This window comes from Columba livia, chromosome 5, assembly GCF_036013475.1.
Source record: "Columba livia isolate bColLiv1 breed racing homer chromosome 5, bColLiv1.pat.W.v2, whole genome shotgun sequence".
Lineage (NCBI taxonomy): Eukaryota > Metazoa > Chordata > Aves > Columbiformes > Columbidae > Columba > Columba livia.
This window is the reverse complement of record NC_088606.1, coordinates 3,799,462-3,817,739: the sequence shown is the minus strand read 5'-3', so window position 1 is coordinate 3,817,739 and position 18,278 is coordinate 3,799,462. Positions and strand designations below refer to the sequence as shown.

Sequence of the window (18,278 nt, the reverse complement as noted above, 5' to 3'; positions counted from 1 at the left end):
TGATTTGTGTCAGATTGAGTTTATGGCTTCTGGAAGCTACTGAATGATATGCAGCTTCTCATCTTGTTATTACGTGCTCTCCTTTGGCAGGCGGCGTGGATTGGTGCTCCCGGGTGCTTTGATTCACAGAAGCGTTCGCTGCTGACGCGCCAAGTGTACAAATCTTTCAGTCTCTGTATTGATAGAAGCCCTTGAGGGGACTTTATCACTGTATTTTTTGGTCTGGTTTTTAGTTAAGGATTCTAATTCATGGCTATTTTGTGTGCTTGGCATGTCCAAGTACACAAGTGTAGCCAGGCATCTGCTGCTTTTGTTCCTGATGTATATAAATGAATCGTAGACTGTTGGCGCGACAGCATTCAGCTACAAACGCTGTTGCATCCTTCACTAATTACTGATATTTTTGTGGGTGTATCAAGAGTTTTTGGGGGTGTGCTCCAGCTGCAGTGGCAAAATGGTATTTATACCTTTATGTTTAAATGTATGGGCTTGTCATCTTCCAGAGAAATCCTACCCTTAGGGAACTAATGCCAGGAGTTTTGGGGTCAGAAGTTTGTGCAAAGTCTCTTTTAGTAGCCTGCTAGTCTCTTCAGCTTCTCTTGCTTTTATCGAGGAGGTTTATTAGGCTTCCTTACTGCAGAGATGGGGAGAACCAGCTCTATTATATGAAGGTATTAAGTCCTAGCAGTGTGACCAGGACCAGCAGAGCTCAACTGCTTATCTCTTATTTTCTTCTCTGCTTGTTGCACATAGAGGATCTTGAATGCTCAGTGGATTGCAAGAGGTCTTGTTCCAAATCAGCATCCTGGCAGGAATGTGTTCAACTTTATGGTCCTCCTTTTCTGGGCTGTTTTGCTTCCTTTTCATATAGAAAATATAAAATACTCTGCAAAAATTCATGCCCATATGCGTTTTTCTGTTAGATGGTGATATGAGTGCGTGGTGGGTTGATGCTGAAACAGGAACAGATGTGTCTTCCAAAAAGTATCTTAATCATTCGGTTGTAATCGGTATTGACAGGTACATGGAAATCTAAGCTGTAATACCAGTGGGTGGATCTGTCTACACTCTGTAGTGATCATTTGAGATAATGACAAGGGAAGACTGGTGGAGTAAATGAGAAATTGTATACGACTTTGAAGTCTGAATAGATTATTGTTGGCTACCAATACACAAACTGCAAAACTGAGAGGAATGTGAATGTACCGGCAGTCTGAAACAATCGTTCAAAACCCAGTTAATGTTATGGATCAAACAGATGAAACTCAGTACAGGACAGTGATAAACATAAATGTCTCCGGGGCTTCCAAAGCAGGTGAAATGTGTCCTCAGCACAGTTGCAATAGAAAGTGCAGCAGTGATGTGCCAGCAGTAATTTGCCCAGAGGAACATTCTGGATTTTGGGGTAAAGGGTTGATGATCTGCTGCAGTTTTGTGTGATGCCTCTGAGCTGTCTCTGGCTTTAGCAAGAAATTCAGCAAGCTGACTGTAAGAGGAAAGCTACAGACTTAAATTCAAAGGTGGACGAAAGCGTAACATTACTGAATGCGGATGGAAGAAAATGGAAACAGAAAACAAAGGTTTAAAGGGTTAGAAAAGCTAGAAGGTGAGATTGGGAGGAAAATGATTCACTGGTTAGGGAGGTAAAGTGTTCACAGAATCACAGAATGCGATTCACAACCACCAAAAGTTTGTGATTTACAAAGCAGTTCCCAAGCTACTGTATCATATTAGCTGTCCAATATTAGTATAAACTGCCATGTATTTCAAGCTGCTTTTAACACCTTGAATTATGAAATGCAACAACATGGGTTTCTTTATCAGAGCTGGTCAGGAGTCCTGAGTATAAGGTAGGACTTGAGTCTAGTGGCTGCAACATTGCTGGTTTGGGCCCCCTAGCTTGAATCAGTGCAATTCAGTCAACACCCATTATGCGTTTTGAAGATGTGTTTTGAATATTTGCTTTTGTAGGAGTAACTCTATGTTATTCCCTGGAATAACAGCATGTAGTCAAGTGTCTGTCAGTCCTGACCCAGCTTTACAGTAGCTTATCTAGAAATATTTTAAATTGTTGCCTCCTTACTTGTTGCAGGAACGAAAACAATGATGGGGATGGCGTGTTTGGAGGCGTCTTGTGCAGAAAGGGCGGCGTGCGCTGCATTGGCCGTCTGTCTAAAATTGCACAGCATCACCAATCCAGCAAATGGAGAAAATCGTTTAACATCTGCCTATTGAGTTGATAAATGGCAAATTGCTGTAGTAGTAGCACACAACCCATGTGTGCGCTTGGAGCAGATGGCTTTGATGTACGCGAGAGACAAATGTGGTGTCCCTTCTGTCCCTTCCCCCTCAAATCTCCAAGCCCAGCATGAAAGGGAACATAAGAACAAACTCATGAATGCCTTGAAAGCCATAAAAGTTTGAAGTGTAAATTAATCAGGCTATTTGCTGATGTTATTCTTCTGTATAGAGCCCAGGTACCATGAGTTTCAAGGGAGGTGATTTGCAGCTGGCAGATTGAAGAAAGGTGGATTGCAGGTTTCACACACAAACTCAATTGTTGGGACTGGGATTGCAGGCGGTGCCACACATACAGAGTTTTAAACTGTTTCTTTAACTGTCAGGTATCTATTGTCCAAATACTGTGGGTTTTTAACTTTCTCCCAGTCTTAGTGCTTGCGTCATTTAACGAATGAACAAAACTACGTGAAGCCAGTAAGGAATTTGTAGTGTTTTTGCAGTTAATTGGTGTTTTTTCAGAAGGCAAGCGTTGTTCTATTCTGTTTACCATGCACTGGAGAAGAAGAAATCATTTGCCTGTGGGCAGTTCAGTATATGCATCAATTTTTTTTGTCACATATACCAAGTGCTGTGTACAAAACTTAATTTATTTACGGTGGCATATTCTTTTATCTGTGTTTGCCAACTTTGGCCTTTTTTGGCCATTTCCTAACACTCGTTTAGTTGTTGAGACGACAATGACAGCTGAAATATTAGAGACGGACAAGGTCTTAGCATTGGTATTCAAAAGATGCATGCAGAGATGGTGTTGCAGCTCTAATGTTCCACTTGTTTGTAAGGAAAGGAAGGAAGAACACTGGGCTCGTAGGGAGCGGGGCAGGAAGCAGATGCAGATGTTTTCAACAGCTGGGCCTGTGATTCTGGTTGGTACGGTTATTTCAGCCCCTCCTGCAGGCACGTAAAACCCATTGATAATGCCTCTTTATTTTCTTTGCAACAGGCTAGAGGAAAATTATATATAATAGCGGTATTGGTAGCCAGAGGTCAGTGTGAATTTTCAGTGTTATTGAAATCTAGTGTTACAGAAGCAGTAATTCCGGACGATTACTGTTGAGTTTAAGTGGAGGCAGAGTGAAATTGCAAACAGCATTTAGTTAACATTATATGAATTGACATTTGTCATAATTTCATGGGGAAACTTGCTAAGTGGGCATATTTTTCTGATGTGGGCAAAACATTGGTGTCATGATCATGAGCTTTTGGTGTGTTTTCTCACAGTAACCTCATGTCTGCTGGCTCTGGCGGTCAGGCCAAAAATCCTGTGGAAATGTGATGTGTTCTTTGCTTCAAAAGTATTCCTTCCTTGCTAGCTCAAGCTCCCTTTTTCTCTTAAGTTGCAAGATCTTTTGTCTGACGTCCCTGAGTGTTGCTTGTGTTCTCTTTTTGTAAAAGAAATGGAAGGCCGGCAGCCAAGTAAGAAAAGCATTTAACTCATGAAGGCACTGCTGTCATTAATTTTTAGCACGTCAGCGCGGTGTCGGTCAGCCTGACTACCGACAAAGAAAACCAAAGTGTTCCCATAAATCATTTTATTGTCCTAATCCAACCTAATTAACTAAACTAAAACTCTGATTCTAGGAGCAGCCCTTCCTGTGAGACATCTGCCTCTTTTTCTTAATGCATTTTAGTCTTTACTTGTGCTATAGGGCAGGAGAGTTGGTACCATAATAATGTTTAATCCATCTCAGGATCTTTGGGGAGCTAGCTAGGCACAAGTGAACTGTGAAGCTTAGATTTCCAAATGCAGAGCTTTCTTTTTCTTGGAAACATTGCGCACCAGAAGAAAGCAGCTAAATCTCAATTTCTAGAAGTGGATTAAACCTGCAAGCCTTGGAAGCGGCAGCCTAAGGGCTGTGCGAATTTGGGGATCTGCTGCTCCAGTTCATTGACATGCTCCTACATGGAAGGTTTGACCTCATAGTGTTAAGTTAATGTAGTTGTGCCCTGTTCTTGAACTCTTGGGCTGAAGATGACTGGGGAAATGAGCAACTTTGTGCGGGAGAGCGCAAAGGATGCTTCTCCATAGGAAACATCTGGCTGAGGGTCGATGTGAATCTGTGCGGTAGATAAATGGAGAATCTCTTACTAAAACAATTAGTAGAATTTTGGGGGAGGGGAAAAAGAAACAACATGTGCTTTGCAAGCCTTTCTTTGGGTTTGATCCTTAAGTCAGAATGTTTGCTGTGCTGTTGTGTCTGTTGTTGGTTGAAACAGTGGCATGCCTATTAGAGAAGACAAATTTGAAGAATATCCACTAGTTCATCAGTATGTCCAGGAGCTTTTAGAGATCTTAAAGAATAGCCCATAAAAAAGTAGTGCAAGGAAAACGTGGGTTTTCTTGTTGCACTTGGAGAAATCCAGCACTGGTGTAACCATCTTAGGTTGGGTTATTTTACAGACTTCGTATGTTCCTGCAGAAGGGGTGGTCTGCTGCTGTTTTGCCTCCTTGTGGTTTATTGGTTGATAAAAAGGCTTTTCTGGAGATACTTGACACAAATCTGTCATTGTGCAAGAGGAAAGTGTTCCAATATTTCAGCTGTACTGACCTTTCTGCTGGTTTCCAGGCCAGAGCTGCCCGTGCTGTCCATGTCCAGTCTGCTGAAGGTGTGGCATTTTTTAAAGTTTTTCGTGCTGTTCTTTTTCTGCATCTTTGCTAAAAAAGCAGAGTGCTAAGAATCATTGTTGTTGTTTTTTTGTTTGTTTGTTTGTTTTGGGTTTTTTTAATGAAAGTGTTCTGTATTCTTATCAACCACCTCTCTGGCCAACCTGGGCCGGGCTCTCACCAGCCTCAGGGGCAATAATTGTACAAGATGTGCCCAGTCAGGGTGAGGCAGCCATGGAGATGAATCATATCAGACTCTTCTCAGAGGTGAAGAGACTGAGACATTCCCAGAGAGTGACCCATGGCAGAAATGTTTGGAAGAATGGTTGACATACCAGAGGCTGTGCTGCCATCCAGAGACCTGGACAGGCTGGAGAGTTGGGTGGGGAGAAATTTAATGAAATACAACAAGGACAAGTGTAGAGTCTTGTATCTGGGCAGGAACAACCCTGGGTTTCAGTATAAGTTGAGGAATGACCTACTAGAGAGCAGTGTAGGGAAAGGGACCTGGGGGTCCTGGGGACAGCAGGGTGACCATGAGCCAGCACTGGGCCCTTGTGGCCAGGAAGGCCAATGGAACCTGGGGTGGGTTAGAAGGGGGTGGTCAGTAGGTCAGAGAGGTTCTCCTGCCCCTCTGCTCTGCCCTGGGGAGACCACATCTGGAATATTGTGTCCAGTTGTGGCCCCTCAGTTCCAGCAGGACAGGGAACTGCTGCAGAGAGTCCAGCGCAGCCACCAAGATGCTGAAGGGAGTGGAGCATCTCCCGTGTGAGGAAAGGCTGAGGGAGCTGGGGCTCTGGAGCTGGACAAGAGGAGACTGAGGGGTGACCTCATTAATGTTTACAGACATATAAAGGGTGAGTGTCAGGAGGATGGAGCCAGGCTCTTCTCGGTGACAACCAATGGTAGGACAAGGGGTAATGGGTACAAACTGAAACACAAGAGGTTCCACTTAAATATGAGAAGAAACTTCTTCCTGGTGAGGGTGGCAGAGCCTGGCCCAAGCTGCCCAGGGAGGCTGTGGAGTCTCCTTCTCTGCAGACATTCCAACCCGCCTGGACACCTTCCTGTGTAACCTCATCTGGGTGTTCCTGCTCCATGGGGGGATTGCACTGGATGAGCTTTCCAGGTCCCTTCCAACCCCTGACATTCTGGGATTCTGTGATCTCTCGCTAAAGTCTGCGTGTCTCAGAAACCATCTAGTTTGACCACAGAATCATTTCAGTTGGAAGACACCCTCAAGGTTGAGTCCAACCATAACCTCACTCTAGCATTAAACCTGTTACAAGCCAAACCAGTTACGTATCTACAAATGTATGGCAGAGAATTGCTGAAACCATATGCAGCCTCTCACAGGTGAATTAGCACATGGCCCAAAATTAGGGCTTTAGTGGCATTTCCCCAGACACCTGAGAGCTGCTGGGGGAAAAGGAACGGTTGGTGCTTGTACAGCAGCACAAGAGATGTGCAGCCCAGCACCAGCAGGTCTCTGTACTACCTGGTGCAAATTCCTCCTCTCTTGAGCATCACTGGATCTCAGAGGGGAGCAGGAGAAGATCTGCTCTTAGCTGGGCTGTGCTAAGCTTAACCAGCTCATTCCTCACTGAGCCAAACCCAGGCTTTAGATCCAGAGCATCTGTTGAGCATGGTTTTTCCCCTGCCTTCTTACACACACTTTTCATTCTTATTCCCCTTACCTGCAAGGTGTTTTTATATGTGGAGTGAGGGAATTCTACTTTGCCACTTCTTGAAACGGTGGTAAAACTGATGTCAGTTTCCAGAGCAAATAATTCAGGTGGGCAGGGCTGTTCCAGGGGCTGACGAGTTGCAGCATTGCTGCTGGGAAAGCAGGTTCTGTTTAATTTTTGTTCCTCTGAGACCCGCCGGATTTATAAGCTGTAGCCTTCAGCTGCTGCTTTGATTGTGAGTGCAGAATGCTGGAATGAGTTGTTCTCAAAACGGAGAGAAAGGAGCAAGAATGAAAAGTGTGTGTAAGAAGGCAGGGGGAAAACCAAGGCTGTGTGTAATTCCAGCCAGCAGGAAGGATGGAACTGGAAGTGAGCTACTAGCAAAGTTTTTAAAAAAATCAACACATTGCTTAGGCCTTGTTGGTGTGGGGATGGTATAGTGGGGCTTCTCAGATGCAGCTCCTTGCAGTCCCTGAGAACATATGGCAGTTTTGATGATCCTAAATCACTGGAACGCAAATTTCAAGGCTGGAGGTGGGGAGCTGTAGTATTTACTTTGAGTGCCGGGGAGGAGAGGAGAGGAGCCTTCCCGCTAAGGTCAACTGGTTCAACCTGTAGTGAGGCTTGGAGCGTGCATACTGTCCTGTGACTTGAAAGTCACAGAATCCCAGAATGTCAGGGGCTGGAAGGGACCTGGAAAGCTCATCCAGTGCAATCCCCCCATGGAGCAGGAACACCCAGATGAGGTTACACAGGAAGGTGTCCAGATGGGTTGGAATGTCTGCACAGAAGGAGACTCCACAACCTCCCTGGGCAGCCTGGGCCGGGTTCTGCCACCCTCACCCCAAACAAGTTTCTTCTCAAATTTAAGTGGAACCTCCTGTGTTCCAGTTTGAACCCATTACCCCTTGTCCTGTCACTGGTTGTCACCAGAAGAGCCTGGCTCCATCCTCCTGACACTCCCCCTTTCCATATTGATCCCCATGGGTGAGTCACCCCTCAGTCTCCTCTTGTCCAGCTCCAGAGCCCCAGCTCCCTCAGCCTTTCCTCACACGGGAGATGCTCCACTCGCTTCAGCATCTTGGTGGCTGCGCTGGACTCTCTGCAGCAGTTCCCTGTCCTGCTGGAACTGAGGGGCCACAACTGGACACAATATTCCAGGTGTGGTCTCCCCAGGGCAGAGTAGAGGGGCAGGAGAACCTCTCTGACCTACTCTTCTAACCCACCCCAGGTACCATTGGCCTTCCTGGCCACAAGGGCCCAGTGCTGGCTCATGGTCAACCTTTGGAGATGGATGGATTACTGTGCAAACATGAGCTCTGTCATGGAAAGATGCTGGGGAAATGTTTCCCTTCATGCCAAGGGGAATATGGTACCTCAGGCTTCCCTTGTTGCTTTCATTTGGCATTGGGACTTCTAAAAATCCCTCAGCCCCAATGCAGACACAGAGTAACTAGCAGTGGAATTATTCTGGAGATATTTCTTCCTGCTGTTGTTTGTTCTCTCTATTCCTCCACAGGGTTTTTCTCGGTCTCCACTTTGCTATCTGTTTCCTCCAAAGGGAATTACTTGGCTTCCACAGCTTGAGCCAGTTAACCATATAAAACGAACTGCTGGATGAATCCAGCCTGTATCTCCCACCAGCATTCCGACTGGCCAAGAGATGCCATATGCTATGGACGGGCTGGAGCCACATGTTTCCTGTTTGTTTGGCAGGCTCAAGCTATATACATTAGAGAGGTTTTTCCAGCATTTGTTTCTGTTGGGAACTAATTTAGGCTTTTTTTCCCCCGTGTTCAATTGCTGATTTTTATTAAACTTGTAAAAATGGAAAAGTCATGCGAAAACTGCTCTCAAATTAAACTGATGTTGACCCACACACTCAAATCTTTAGTGGACTCTGAGCTTTGAAAATGCTCATTATTGCTCTGGTGGGTCTTGTCAGCCTTGGTGGGGAGATACAGGTAAGTTTTGGTGGCCAATTTTTGTTCTTTCATGTTTTAATTCCTGCTTGGAAGGTGGAATTTGTGGTGTCCAGCCTGAAATTCTGAAGCCATCCATTAGAACTCGTGGTGCTGCTGTGCGTCGTGTGAGAGCCAGTGCCATTGTGTGACAGCATCAGTGTTTTCTGAGGGGGGGAAAGCTTCCTGGCAGAAAACAAAGTCTAGAAATCTGAATGCTAAAAATAGTAAAAAGGCAACCTCATTATTTTAATTGCTACAAACCAATGAGAATTAGAATGGGGTTGGGGCAATCGATCTCCAGACCTTTTTGGGATTTGTAGTAATAAGGTTCTGTAGCACCTTAAGCTGTCAAGTCCTTCATGATTTTTGCCTTTGGCTGCATTCCACTTACAACAGTGTTTATTAAGATATTTACCTTTTGCCATCCCAGGTTCCAGTATAAGTTGGGGAATGATCCATTAGAGAGCAGTGTAGGGGAAAGGGACCTGGGGGTCCTGGGGACAGCAGGGTGACCATGAGCCAGCACTGGGCCCTTGTGGCCAGGAAGGCCAATGGTACCTGGGGTGGGTTAGAAGGGGGTGGTCAGTAGGTCAGAGAGGTTCTCCTGCCCCTCTGCTCTGCCCTGGGGAGACCACACCTGGAATATTGTGTCCAGTTGTGGCCCCTCAGTTCCAGCAGGACAGGGAACTGCTGCAGAGAGTCCAGCGCAGCCACCAAGATGCTGAAGGGAGTGGAGCATCTCCCGTGTGAGGAAAGGCTGAGGGAGCTGGGGCTCTGGAGCTGGACAAGAGGAGACTGAGGGGTGACCTCATTAATGTTTACAGATATATAAAGGGTGAGTGTCAGGAGGATGGAGCCAGGCTCTTCTCGGTGACAACCAATGATAGAACAAGGGGTAATGGTTTCAAACAGGAACACAAGAGGTTCCACTTAAGTATGAGAAGAAACTTGTTCCTGGTGAGGGTGGCAGAGCCTGGCCCAGGCTGCCCAGGGGGGTTGTGGAGTCTCCTTCTCTGCAGACATTCCAACCCGCCTGGACACCTTCCTGTGTAACCTCATCTGGGTGTTCCTGCTCCATGGGGGGATTGCACTGGATGGGCTTTCGAGGTCCCTTCCAACCCCTGACATTCTGGGATTCATTGTGAATAGTTCATAGTTCTTCTGTTTTGCATAGTTCCTGAAATACTTCTACTTCTTTTTTTTAACTTGGAATTGCCCAATTGCTTGGAGACCGGCAATTAAAATGCCTGTAAAATGTCTTCGATTCAGAGCAACTGTGTTGGTGATGAATAGACTGTGAAACCACACAAGTTGAAACACTTCTCATTGTTCTTAGCTTTTTGAAAAAAATGATTACACAGTTCCAGGAAATTAAATGAGGCATTTCACACTGTAAATAACTGGATTTGAACAGTGGAAAACAAAGAGGAAGGGAATAGGATGGGGAAGGGAATAGGATGGGGAAGGGAATAGGATGGGGAAGGGAATAGGATGGGGAAGGGAATAGGATGGGGAAGGGAATAGGATGGGGAAGGGAATAGGATGGGCACAGAAAAAGATTGTCCTACCCTAATATTTCAGAGGAGATTCTGACCTTGGTCAGCCTGATAGGGTTAGATATGTTAATATAATAATTCCTGAGTTCTGTAGGTGTAGGACATGACCTCATTAAGTAACTCTGGAAGCTCCTACATTTCCTCTCTTGTTTTTTCCATCGGACCTTAAAATTCTCATTTTTTGGCCTCCCCAAAGCTTCTATTTGCTCCAGTATCTTGTCTGACAAGAGCAGAGCTTAGGGCATGTATCCATGCTGGGAAGTTTTACCCGTTTGCTGGTGGTTGGTGCTGTCACATTAACGTATAAATTCAAACTGGGAAATATAGTATCTGTGTACCGATGATTCACAAATACATTTATATCTCAATTCTCAACTGTTGTTACAACAGTTGGAACAAAATCAGGGAAACTAGACTTAATAGCTTAAAGTTTTGTGAAAAGAACTGGGAAAGGTCATCTTGCCCAAGCCTTTGCCTCCAGGTATTATCACCTAAGCCTAAATCTTCAGCAGGTGTTGGAGCTGCTAAAAGCTTTCAGCAATGGTCTCTAATCTTTTGCTATAAATGCACGAGGTTTACTAAAAACAACTTTTCCATCATGTTATTATCAATAATTCTGTGTGGAATACTTTTGTGAACACTTGGTCGGCTTTTAGTATGTGTGTAGATGTTTCTAATACCTCCAACATTTAGTAAGACTTTTAGTGATTTGTTAAACAGTTGATCTGTAGCTTTGGGATCATTTAGACTTCTGTGAGAGACGAATGAGTAGAAAAGATTTAGTTGCTTAGTTTAATCATCCCTTTCTGTGGATTTTGGAATGGAGCTTCTGAGAACCTTTTCTATAAAATTACCCGCCTTAGCAGAAAACTGGAGAAAGCTTTAATTAACTTATTAATTCAACACTTCAGTGTCTGTGAAGTGTTCTCTGAGCAATAACCGTCATTACGTTTCATAATTGTGTGTGGCTATGTGGATCTCATATTTACATCTCTTTCCCTGTTAGCCAATAGATTGAGTTTTTCAGCTTGTTCCCCTCTGTCTTGAAGCTTTTACAAGTGCATTTCCATTGTATAGACAACACAATTTAACTTTGACATCGCTTATTCATTCAAAGTGAGTGTTAAGTCTAAGCTTAAGAAAGGATCATCGGTACCATGAAGAATTTGTGCGTTGAGCCTTGGGGGTTCTGAGGGGACCGCTGGGTCTTGCCTCTTTTTACAGCTCTTTGCTGTGGCAACTGTTCTTTGTGTTTATTCATCAAGGAAAAAGGTTTCTCACTGTTTCTTTCTGTGTTGGGACCGTTTGATGCTATATCCATATCTATAGAGATCAGTTTTCTGGGATAGGTAGTAAGAATTACCCTGTAATGTAAAGTTGAAAGTGTTGGTTTTTCATCATGATTTATGTCAAATTGCTGGGCTCTTTCTGATGAAATCTGCTTTAACGATACCCCTGAAATCCTGGCACTTTCAACTGTAATTCAGTTGTACTGCTCACTTGCTTTAAAAACAAGTAAAAAAACCAAAGAACCCTAAACCCCAAGTCTTTCGCGACATAGGTGTCCCAATGAGGGTTAGGAATTTAATATAATTTCAGAGAGAAAACCATGTGTTTTTAGTCTAAAGCTATGAAAATGGTTGGTATTGAGTGCTTCTAAACTAGAAAGAGCATGGGGTTTTCCACTGAAACCAAAAAATCATATTGTATGTGTTCAGCCAGCCTTGTAATAAAATGTTACAATACACTGCTTTTCCTGATCATAGTAAAGGTGTTTATAGAGTAAAATGAATTTGATTATAATATTTTTGTGTATAATAGTCATATTTTTTTATTCAACAGGCGATCAGCTGTAAAGGTCAGCACAGTATCTCTTACACATTATCCAGAAATCAGACTGTTGTAGTGGAGTACACTCATGATAAAGATACAGACATGTTTCAGGTAAGGCTCAATGCAATACATGCTTTTAAAAATTATTGTGTTTTTAAAGCAGCATATGGAACCACAGTTCTGCCTTATATTCTTCTGGATGTTCTCTGTGATCTGTGGAATTCTCGTGGTTGAACTCTGTTTCATTAATATGGGAACACTTTGATATTTTGCATCGTTTGCTCTTTTCAAACCAGTGTCTGTTAATATCCTTCCTACCTTATTGCTTTCACTGTACTCTGCTTTTTCTGCAAGGACAGTGTAGCAACTGTACTAATAGTACCAGAAAAAGATGTGTGGTCTGTTTGAATTCATGAATAAGCACAAGAATATACCCCCATCCTCCAGTTAATCAAGTAGCTGGAGTCAAAAGGAAGTGGATGGGAGTAGGACATGGGATGGGGAAGGGAACTGTGCACTGAAGGGGACAAACTGGTGACAGAACGATAAAACTGATCCTGAAGAGTGTGCAAATATATCGAATGGTGTAGGGGATTGTGCCGGGTTTCTTTAAGCTACCTTCTATCCAATGTGTTTTCACTCTCCCATTTATACATTTGTGTTTTTCCGTATCATCAAATGTTCTGGCAACTTAAGTTGTTTTCTTGTGCGATGGTTATTTTTATATATATGTAATAAGAGAACAAAAATTCTGTACTATCTTAAACCTCAAGCTCAGAGCAAAACAAACGCACACAACCTTTTCCAGTCTAGACTAATTGGGTCTGTCTTGTCAGCGACCTCTGTAATTAGAGCATCTTATAATGAGTTGTTACCCTCCGTTCATATTTAGAAGGGTCAGCAGTTGAGTGGTGTTGACAGAAGAGGAAATGGCTCTGTCAAAATGAAAATGTTGTTGCCTCATGTAGATTCTGGGTTTTTTTGCTCTATATACAATTTTTCCTGGTGTGACTTTGGAACAGTTTAGGTCCAAATAGGAATTGATTAAAAGCAGTCTGGTTCATGTGATGCTGTGTGAATAGATAATTAGAAAGGGAGCACACAGCCAGAGTGAATTGAAAGAGGTTTTTCTATGTTAACTAGTAAAAGGAAAAAATATAACCCATCCTTTTGAGTTACTGCGTGATACTTGTTTCTCTCTGCAAGATGCTTTTGTGCCTTGAGTAGCTCTAGTGAAGCCGCTTCTGTATGTAAATTTGGGGGGGAAAAAATCTGAAAGCTGGAATTTTTCCACTTCTTGTATACACTGAAAAATGAATAAAGCAGAACAGCTGCTGCTTTGGTCGTATTGTATAGACAGCTCTTTTCTTGATTGCATAATGTGCTAGTGGTGGTTACAGCTTTTATTTCGGAGGGTATTGATGAAGAATTAGGTACGCTGGAGTGCTTAGCTGTCACTATAGTGAAATCTAGCAGCCCAGGGTGAAGAGATCTAGCACAGGCAAAGCAGTTTTAAAGCAGTTTTACACAGACCAAGCTTCAGGTGACCATTGTCTAAGGCAGTAGGTTAAGGGAGCTAATTAAACATGCTTTGGATCTAAAGCAGGGGTTTGGCTCAGTGAGGAATGAGCTGGTTAAGCTTAGCACAGCCCAGCTAAGAGCAGATCTTCCCCTGCTCCCCTTAGAGATCCAGTGATGCTCAAGAGAGGAGGAATTTGCACCAGGTAGTACAGAGACCTGCTGGTGCTGGGCTGCACATCACAGAATTGACTGGGCTGGAAAAGACCTCAGAGATCATCAAGTCCAGCCCTTGGTCCAACTCCAGTCCATTGACTAGATCATGGCACTAAGTGCCATGTTCAGTCTCAGTTTAAAAACCTCCAGGGCCGGTGAGTCCAGCACCTCCCTGGGCAGCCATTCCAATGCCTGACACTCCCTCTGCAAATAATTGCTTTCTGATATCCAGCCTAACCTCTTGTGCTGCTGTACAAGCACCGACCGTTCCTTTTCTCCCCCAGCAGCTCTCAGATGTCAGGTGAAATGTCACAAAAGCCCCAGTTTTGGCCCATATGCTAATTCACCTGTGGGAGGCTATGTATGGTTCAGGCAATTCTCTGCCATATGTTTGTAGATACGTGACTGGTTTGGCTAGTAACAAGTTTAGTGCTAGAGTTGAGGTTATGGCTGGACTCAATCTTGAGGGTCTGTACTTCTACTGCATTGTGTGCGGTTTGGTTTTTGAGTTTTTAAATGTAATTCTATAGTGAAATTTGTTTAAAAATGTACATTTGTCTTAGTGACACCCACATCAGTTTTCTTCATGCAATAACAAAAACAATGTACTAATGTGTTCTATATGGCATCTCCCAAAATCTAAATGCTGTTCAAAATGATTTTCTTCAGAGTATTGTAACTATTGTGTTGATGCTGCATCCGTTGGAGTAGAACTGTTCCTTCGTGGTTTGATTAGATGGGAATGGCTTGATTATACCTTTTTGTACCGCAACAAGGAACCCTAAATACCCTAAATCAATACCAGTTTATACGAGAAGCAGGCGCATTTCTAAAGAACACCATGGTCCAATCCTCCCTACCATCAGAGTGAAATTGTGTTGAAGTTTAAGGATCTGCAGCTGTTAAATTATCTGCTGGCAGGTTGTCTGGGTTTTGCTTTGTCTCAGGAGTGAGCATTTTTGATAGCATTTCTTAGATTGACAGTACACACCAGCAAATGGATTGACTGCCCGGCTTCTACACAGCCTTTAACAATAACCTCTAGTGTAGACAGCAGAACCTGTCTTACTAATCAGTTGGAAGATTTATGGTTTGCTATTGGAAGCAACTTAGTGAAATGACGTAGAATATGACACAGATATGATAGTAGAAAGTTCTTTCATGAGGGACTTTTCTTTTCTGGTGATCTCAAACCCAACATTTTAATTGCTACAGAGCACGAGGAATTTGCCATGTTTTCAAGGCCACTTCTTCGAAGAATTTCCAGTGTTGAAATGTAGCACAATACATGAGTCTGGTCCTCTAAAAGGCTTTTTCAAGAGGCAGAGAAAAAGGAAAACCGAATACTTAAAAGAATTGATAGTGTGTAGAAATACTTGTAACACAAATTACAAAATTACATATATAAATAATTGCTTAAAATATCATATGCAGGTTCAGAGACTTTAAAACCAAATAAAAGCTTAGTATATGGCTTGATGATTCCCTCCTCAATGATTTGGATGAGGGAATGGAGTGTACTATCAGCAGGTTTGCTGGTGACACCAAGCTGGGAGGAGTGGCTGACACTGGAAGCTGTGCTGCCATCAGAGACCTGGACAGGCTGGAGAGCTGGGTGGGGAAAAGACTTAATGAAATATAACAAGGGCAAGTGTAGAGTCTTGAATCTGGGCAGGAACAACCCCAGGTTCCAGTATAAGTTGGGGAACGGCCTATTAGAGAGCAGTGTAGGGGAAAGGGACCTGGGGGTCCTGGGGACAGCAGGGTGACCATGAGCCAGCACTGGGCCCTTGTGACCAGGAAGGCCAATGGTACCTGGGGTGGGTTAGAAGGGGGTGGTCAGTAGGTCAGAGAGGTTCTCCTGCCCCTCTACTCTGCCCTGGGGAGACCACACCTGGAATATTGTGTCCAGTTGTGGCCCCTCAGTTCCAGCAGGACAGGGAACTGCTGGAGAGAGTCCAGCGCAGCCACCAAGATGCTGGAGGGAGTGGAGCATCTCCTGTGTGAGGAAAGGCTGAGGGAGCTGGGGCTCTGGAGCTGGACAAGAGGAGACTGAGGGGGGACTCATTCATGGGGATCAATATGGAAAGGGGGAGTGTCAGGAGGATGGAGCCAGGCTCTTCTCGGTGACAGCCAGTGATAGGACAAGGGGCAATGGGCTCAAACTGGAACACAGGAGGTTCCACTTAAATATGAGAAGAAACTTGTTCCTGGTGAGGGTGGCAGAGCCTGGCCCAGGCTGCCCAGGGGGTTGTGAAGTCTCCTTCTCTGCAGACATTCCAACCCGCCTGGACACCTTCCTGTGTAACCTCATCTGGGTGTTCCTGCTCCATGGGGGGATTGCACTGGATGAGCTTTCCAGGTCCCTTCCGACCCCTGATATTCTGGGATTCTGTGCTTTTCATGCTTATATCCAGACATATTTGTATTTCATGTTGACTGATTGCTATGATGTGCAGACGATTGTGAGCAAACACTCGTGTGTTTTTTCATCCATTGAGGGAAAATACGGCAGGTTTATCTCTTAATTGCATCTAAAAGCTTTGAGAATGGTCTGTTTGAGAGACTGCAACAGGCAGAAACTGATTGTGAACAGATTTCTTTCGTGTTCATTATTGATTATCCTTTAAGAGACTTCACGTGCAGATGGAGAATGGTCCAAAGTTATGAATCAGGTCCCTGATGCTGGTTGGTGCTGTCAGCAGGACTTGTATTGGGTGGGACATAGAAGCCTGTTAGAAATAAACTGTAAAAAGAAGAGTAATGTAGCTTTCTAAGCTTTAGCTTCAGCTTGTCAAGTTATATAAATCAGAAATATCCCATGTTAAATAGTTTCTGAACTCAGTCTCTTGGGTGTTCTAGTAGTCACTTTACTTTCTATGAAAAATTGAAGTGCTTTTTCAGTATTTCCTTGATGCTGCTTCTGTGGCAAGTTCATCCTGTTCCATCCAGGGGTTGAGAGCCATGAGATGGAGAAAATAAGTGGATGTGTCTCTGAATACATGAATTTTGGCATATGGTTGAGTTTAATGCTGCAAAGTAGAACTGAAAGCAGAAGAGAGGTACGGGAGAGATCCCTGCACTGTTGCTATCACTACAGTTGTGACAAGAGTTAAGTATTAAAAATGTCACTTTCCAACTCTTGAATAACGTTTCTTCACAGCAAATTCAGTTTGCAGAAATGTTTGTTCATGATGGAACCACAAATGGTTTTGAAGAGCAAGAAGCAAAGCAGAGTGTAACTTCTTGGAGGACGATTAGCTGATGTTTAGCAAGGAGATTATTACTATAAGTGTAGATTCTTGATATTCAAGGTAGTTGCATGTGAAGAATATTCTTAATTTTCTTCTGTTTGATCAGTGTGTCTATAAAACTAATGTTTGCAATGAGCTTTTCTGTTCCAGATGCCTAGATGTTTCCAGTTTTCAGATCAAAATGTACAGATGTCTATACAGAAAAATATTCTTGCCTACTGTCCAGCTGTGTCTTATTTCTGCTGAAGAAAGTTTTAACCTTTTTATTTAGTTATGCATGTGCATGATTAGGAATAAATTCCATCATATTGTGGATTTTACCTGATAACTGTTCTGTTCTGGAACTACAAATTCTGCAAGCAGGAAGGTGGGCAGCTTTTTGTTAAGATGTACCAAAACAACCCAGTTCTGGTTCTAAAAAAAGTCCTTTATTTCCACGGCAAATTAACTTGGAACTAGAAATGTGAATAAAACTTGGCATTTCAAGCTAGGATTTTTTTAGTTGATGGAATATAGTGGGAAGTAATTTGCTGTGGTTGGATTATGAAATAACGAAGGTGATAGTATTAATAGTTTCATACTGTTGACAGTACTCCAGCAAACAATTCATTGCAGCATATACAGCAGTTGTAGTAAGTGAAAACTTACCTTGCAGTGTCAGTGATGTGTTTCTGCCGAGGACAAATGTGAAAATACAGACCAGTCTCTAGTTGCATCTTGCCATCCAAAAATTCAATAGGTAGTATTTTACCGACGCCATTGACATTGCCTTGGTAAAATCGTGTCCTTAATGCTTGATATTTCTATGGCTTTCTCTAATTATGCCATTATCTTTTTATGTTTTTGCAGGTTGGGAGGTCGACAGAAAGCCCCATAGACTTTGTAGTAACAGATACGATTTCTGGAACTCAAAATAACGATGAAACCCAGATTACGCAAAGCACCATTTCCCGTTTTGCGTGCAGGATTGTTTGTGACAGGAGCCCACCATATACCGCAAGGATTTTTGCAGCTGGATTTGACTCGTCTAAAAATATATTTCTTGGTGTAAGTACTACTAATAATTATGTCTGAGCAAACTCTTTTTTACTCTCCACTATTTTCAAGCCCCAAAATTTCCTTCCACTAGTTGGTACCTTATACTGTCATTAGACTTTTATTGCTCCAGCGTACCAGCTGCAGTGTTAAGTAGTTTTATGTGCCTGATTTATTACCAGCATGACTCATGGTCGTAATTGCCTTTAACAATGCAGCTCTACTCTAGTAACTGTTAGTGGATCTTCTTTAGGTTTGTTTGGTGTGTTCGTCACACTCCTTGTGAATAAGCTGCTGTTGCTGTTCTGCTG

The 18,278-nt window shown here is 43.3% G+C and overlaps 2 protein-coding genes across 2 annotated transcripts in view; both read left to right on the top strand.

Annotated features, from left to right (window-relative positions):
• Positions 1-18,278, top strand: part of TMEM260 (transmembrane protein 260) — a 283,367-nt gene that overhangs the window by 153,661 nt on the left and 111,428 nt on the right. The gene's annotated exons all lie outside the window — the stretch shown is intronic.
• Positions 1-18,278, top strand: part of PELI2 (pellino E3 ubiquitin protein ligase family member 2) — a 78,132-nt gene that overhangs the window by 54,495 nt on the left and 5,359 nt on the right. The window contains exons 3-4 of the mRNA XM_065063107.1: positions 11,954-12,055; positions 17,782-17,979. Of these exons, the coding sequence (XP_064919179.1) occupies positions 11,954-12,055; positions 17,782-17,979 (300 nt within the window). The remainder of the gene's footprint in view (positions 1-11,953; positions 12,056-17,781; positions 17,980-18,278) is intronic.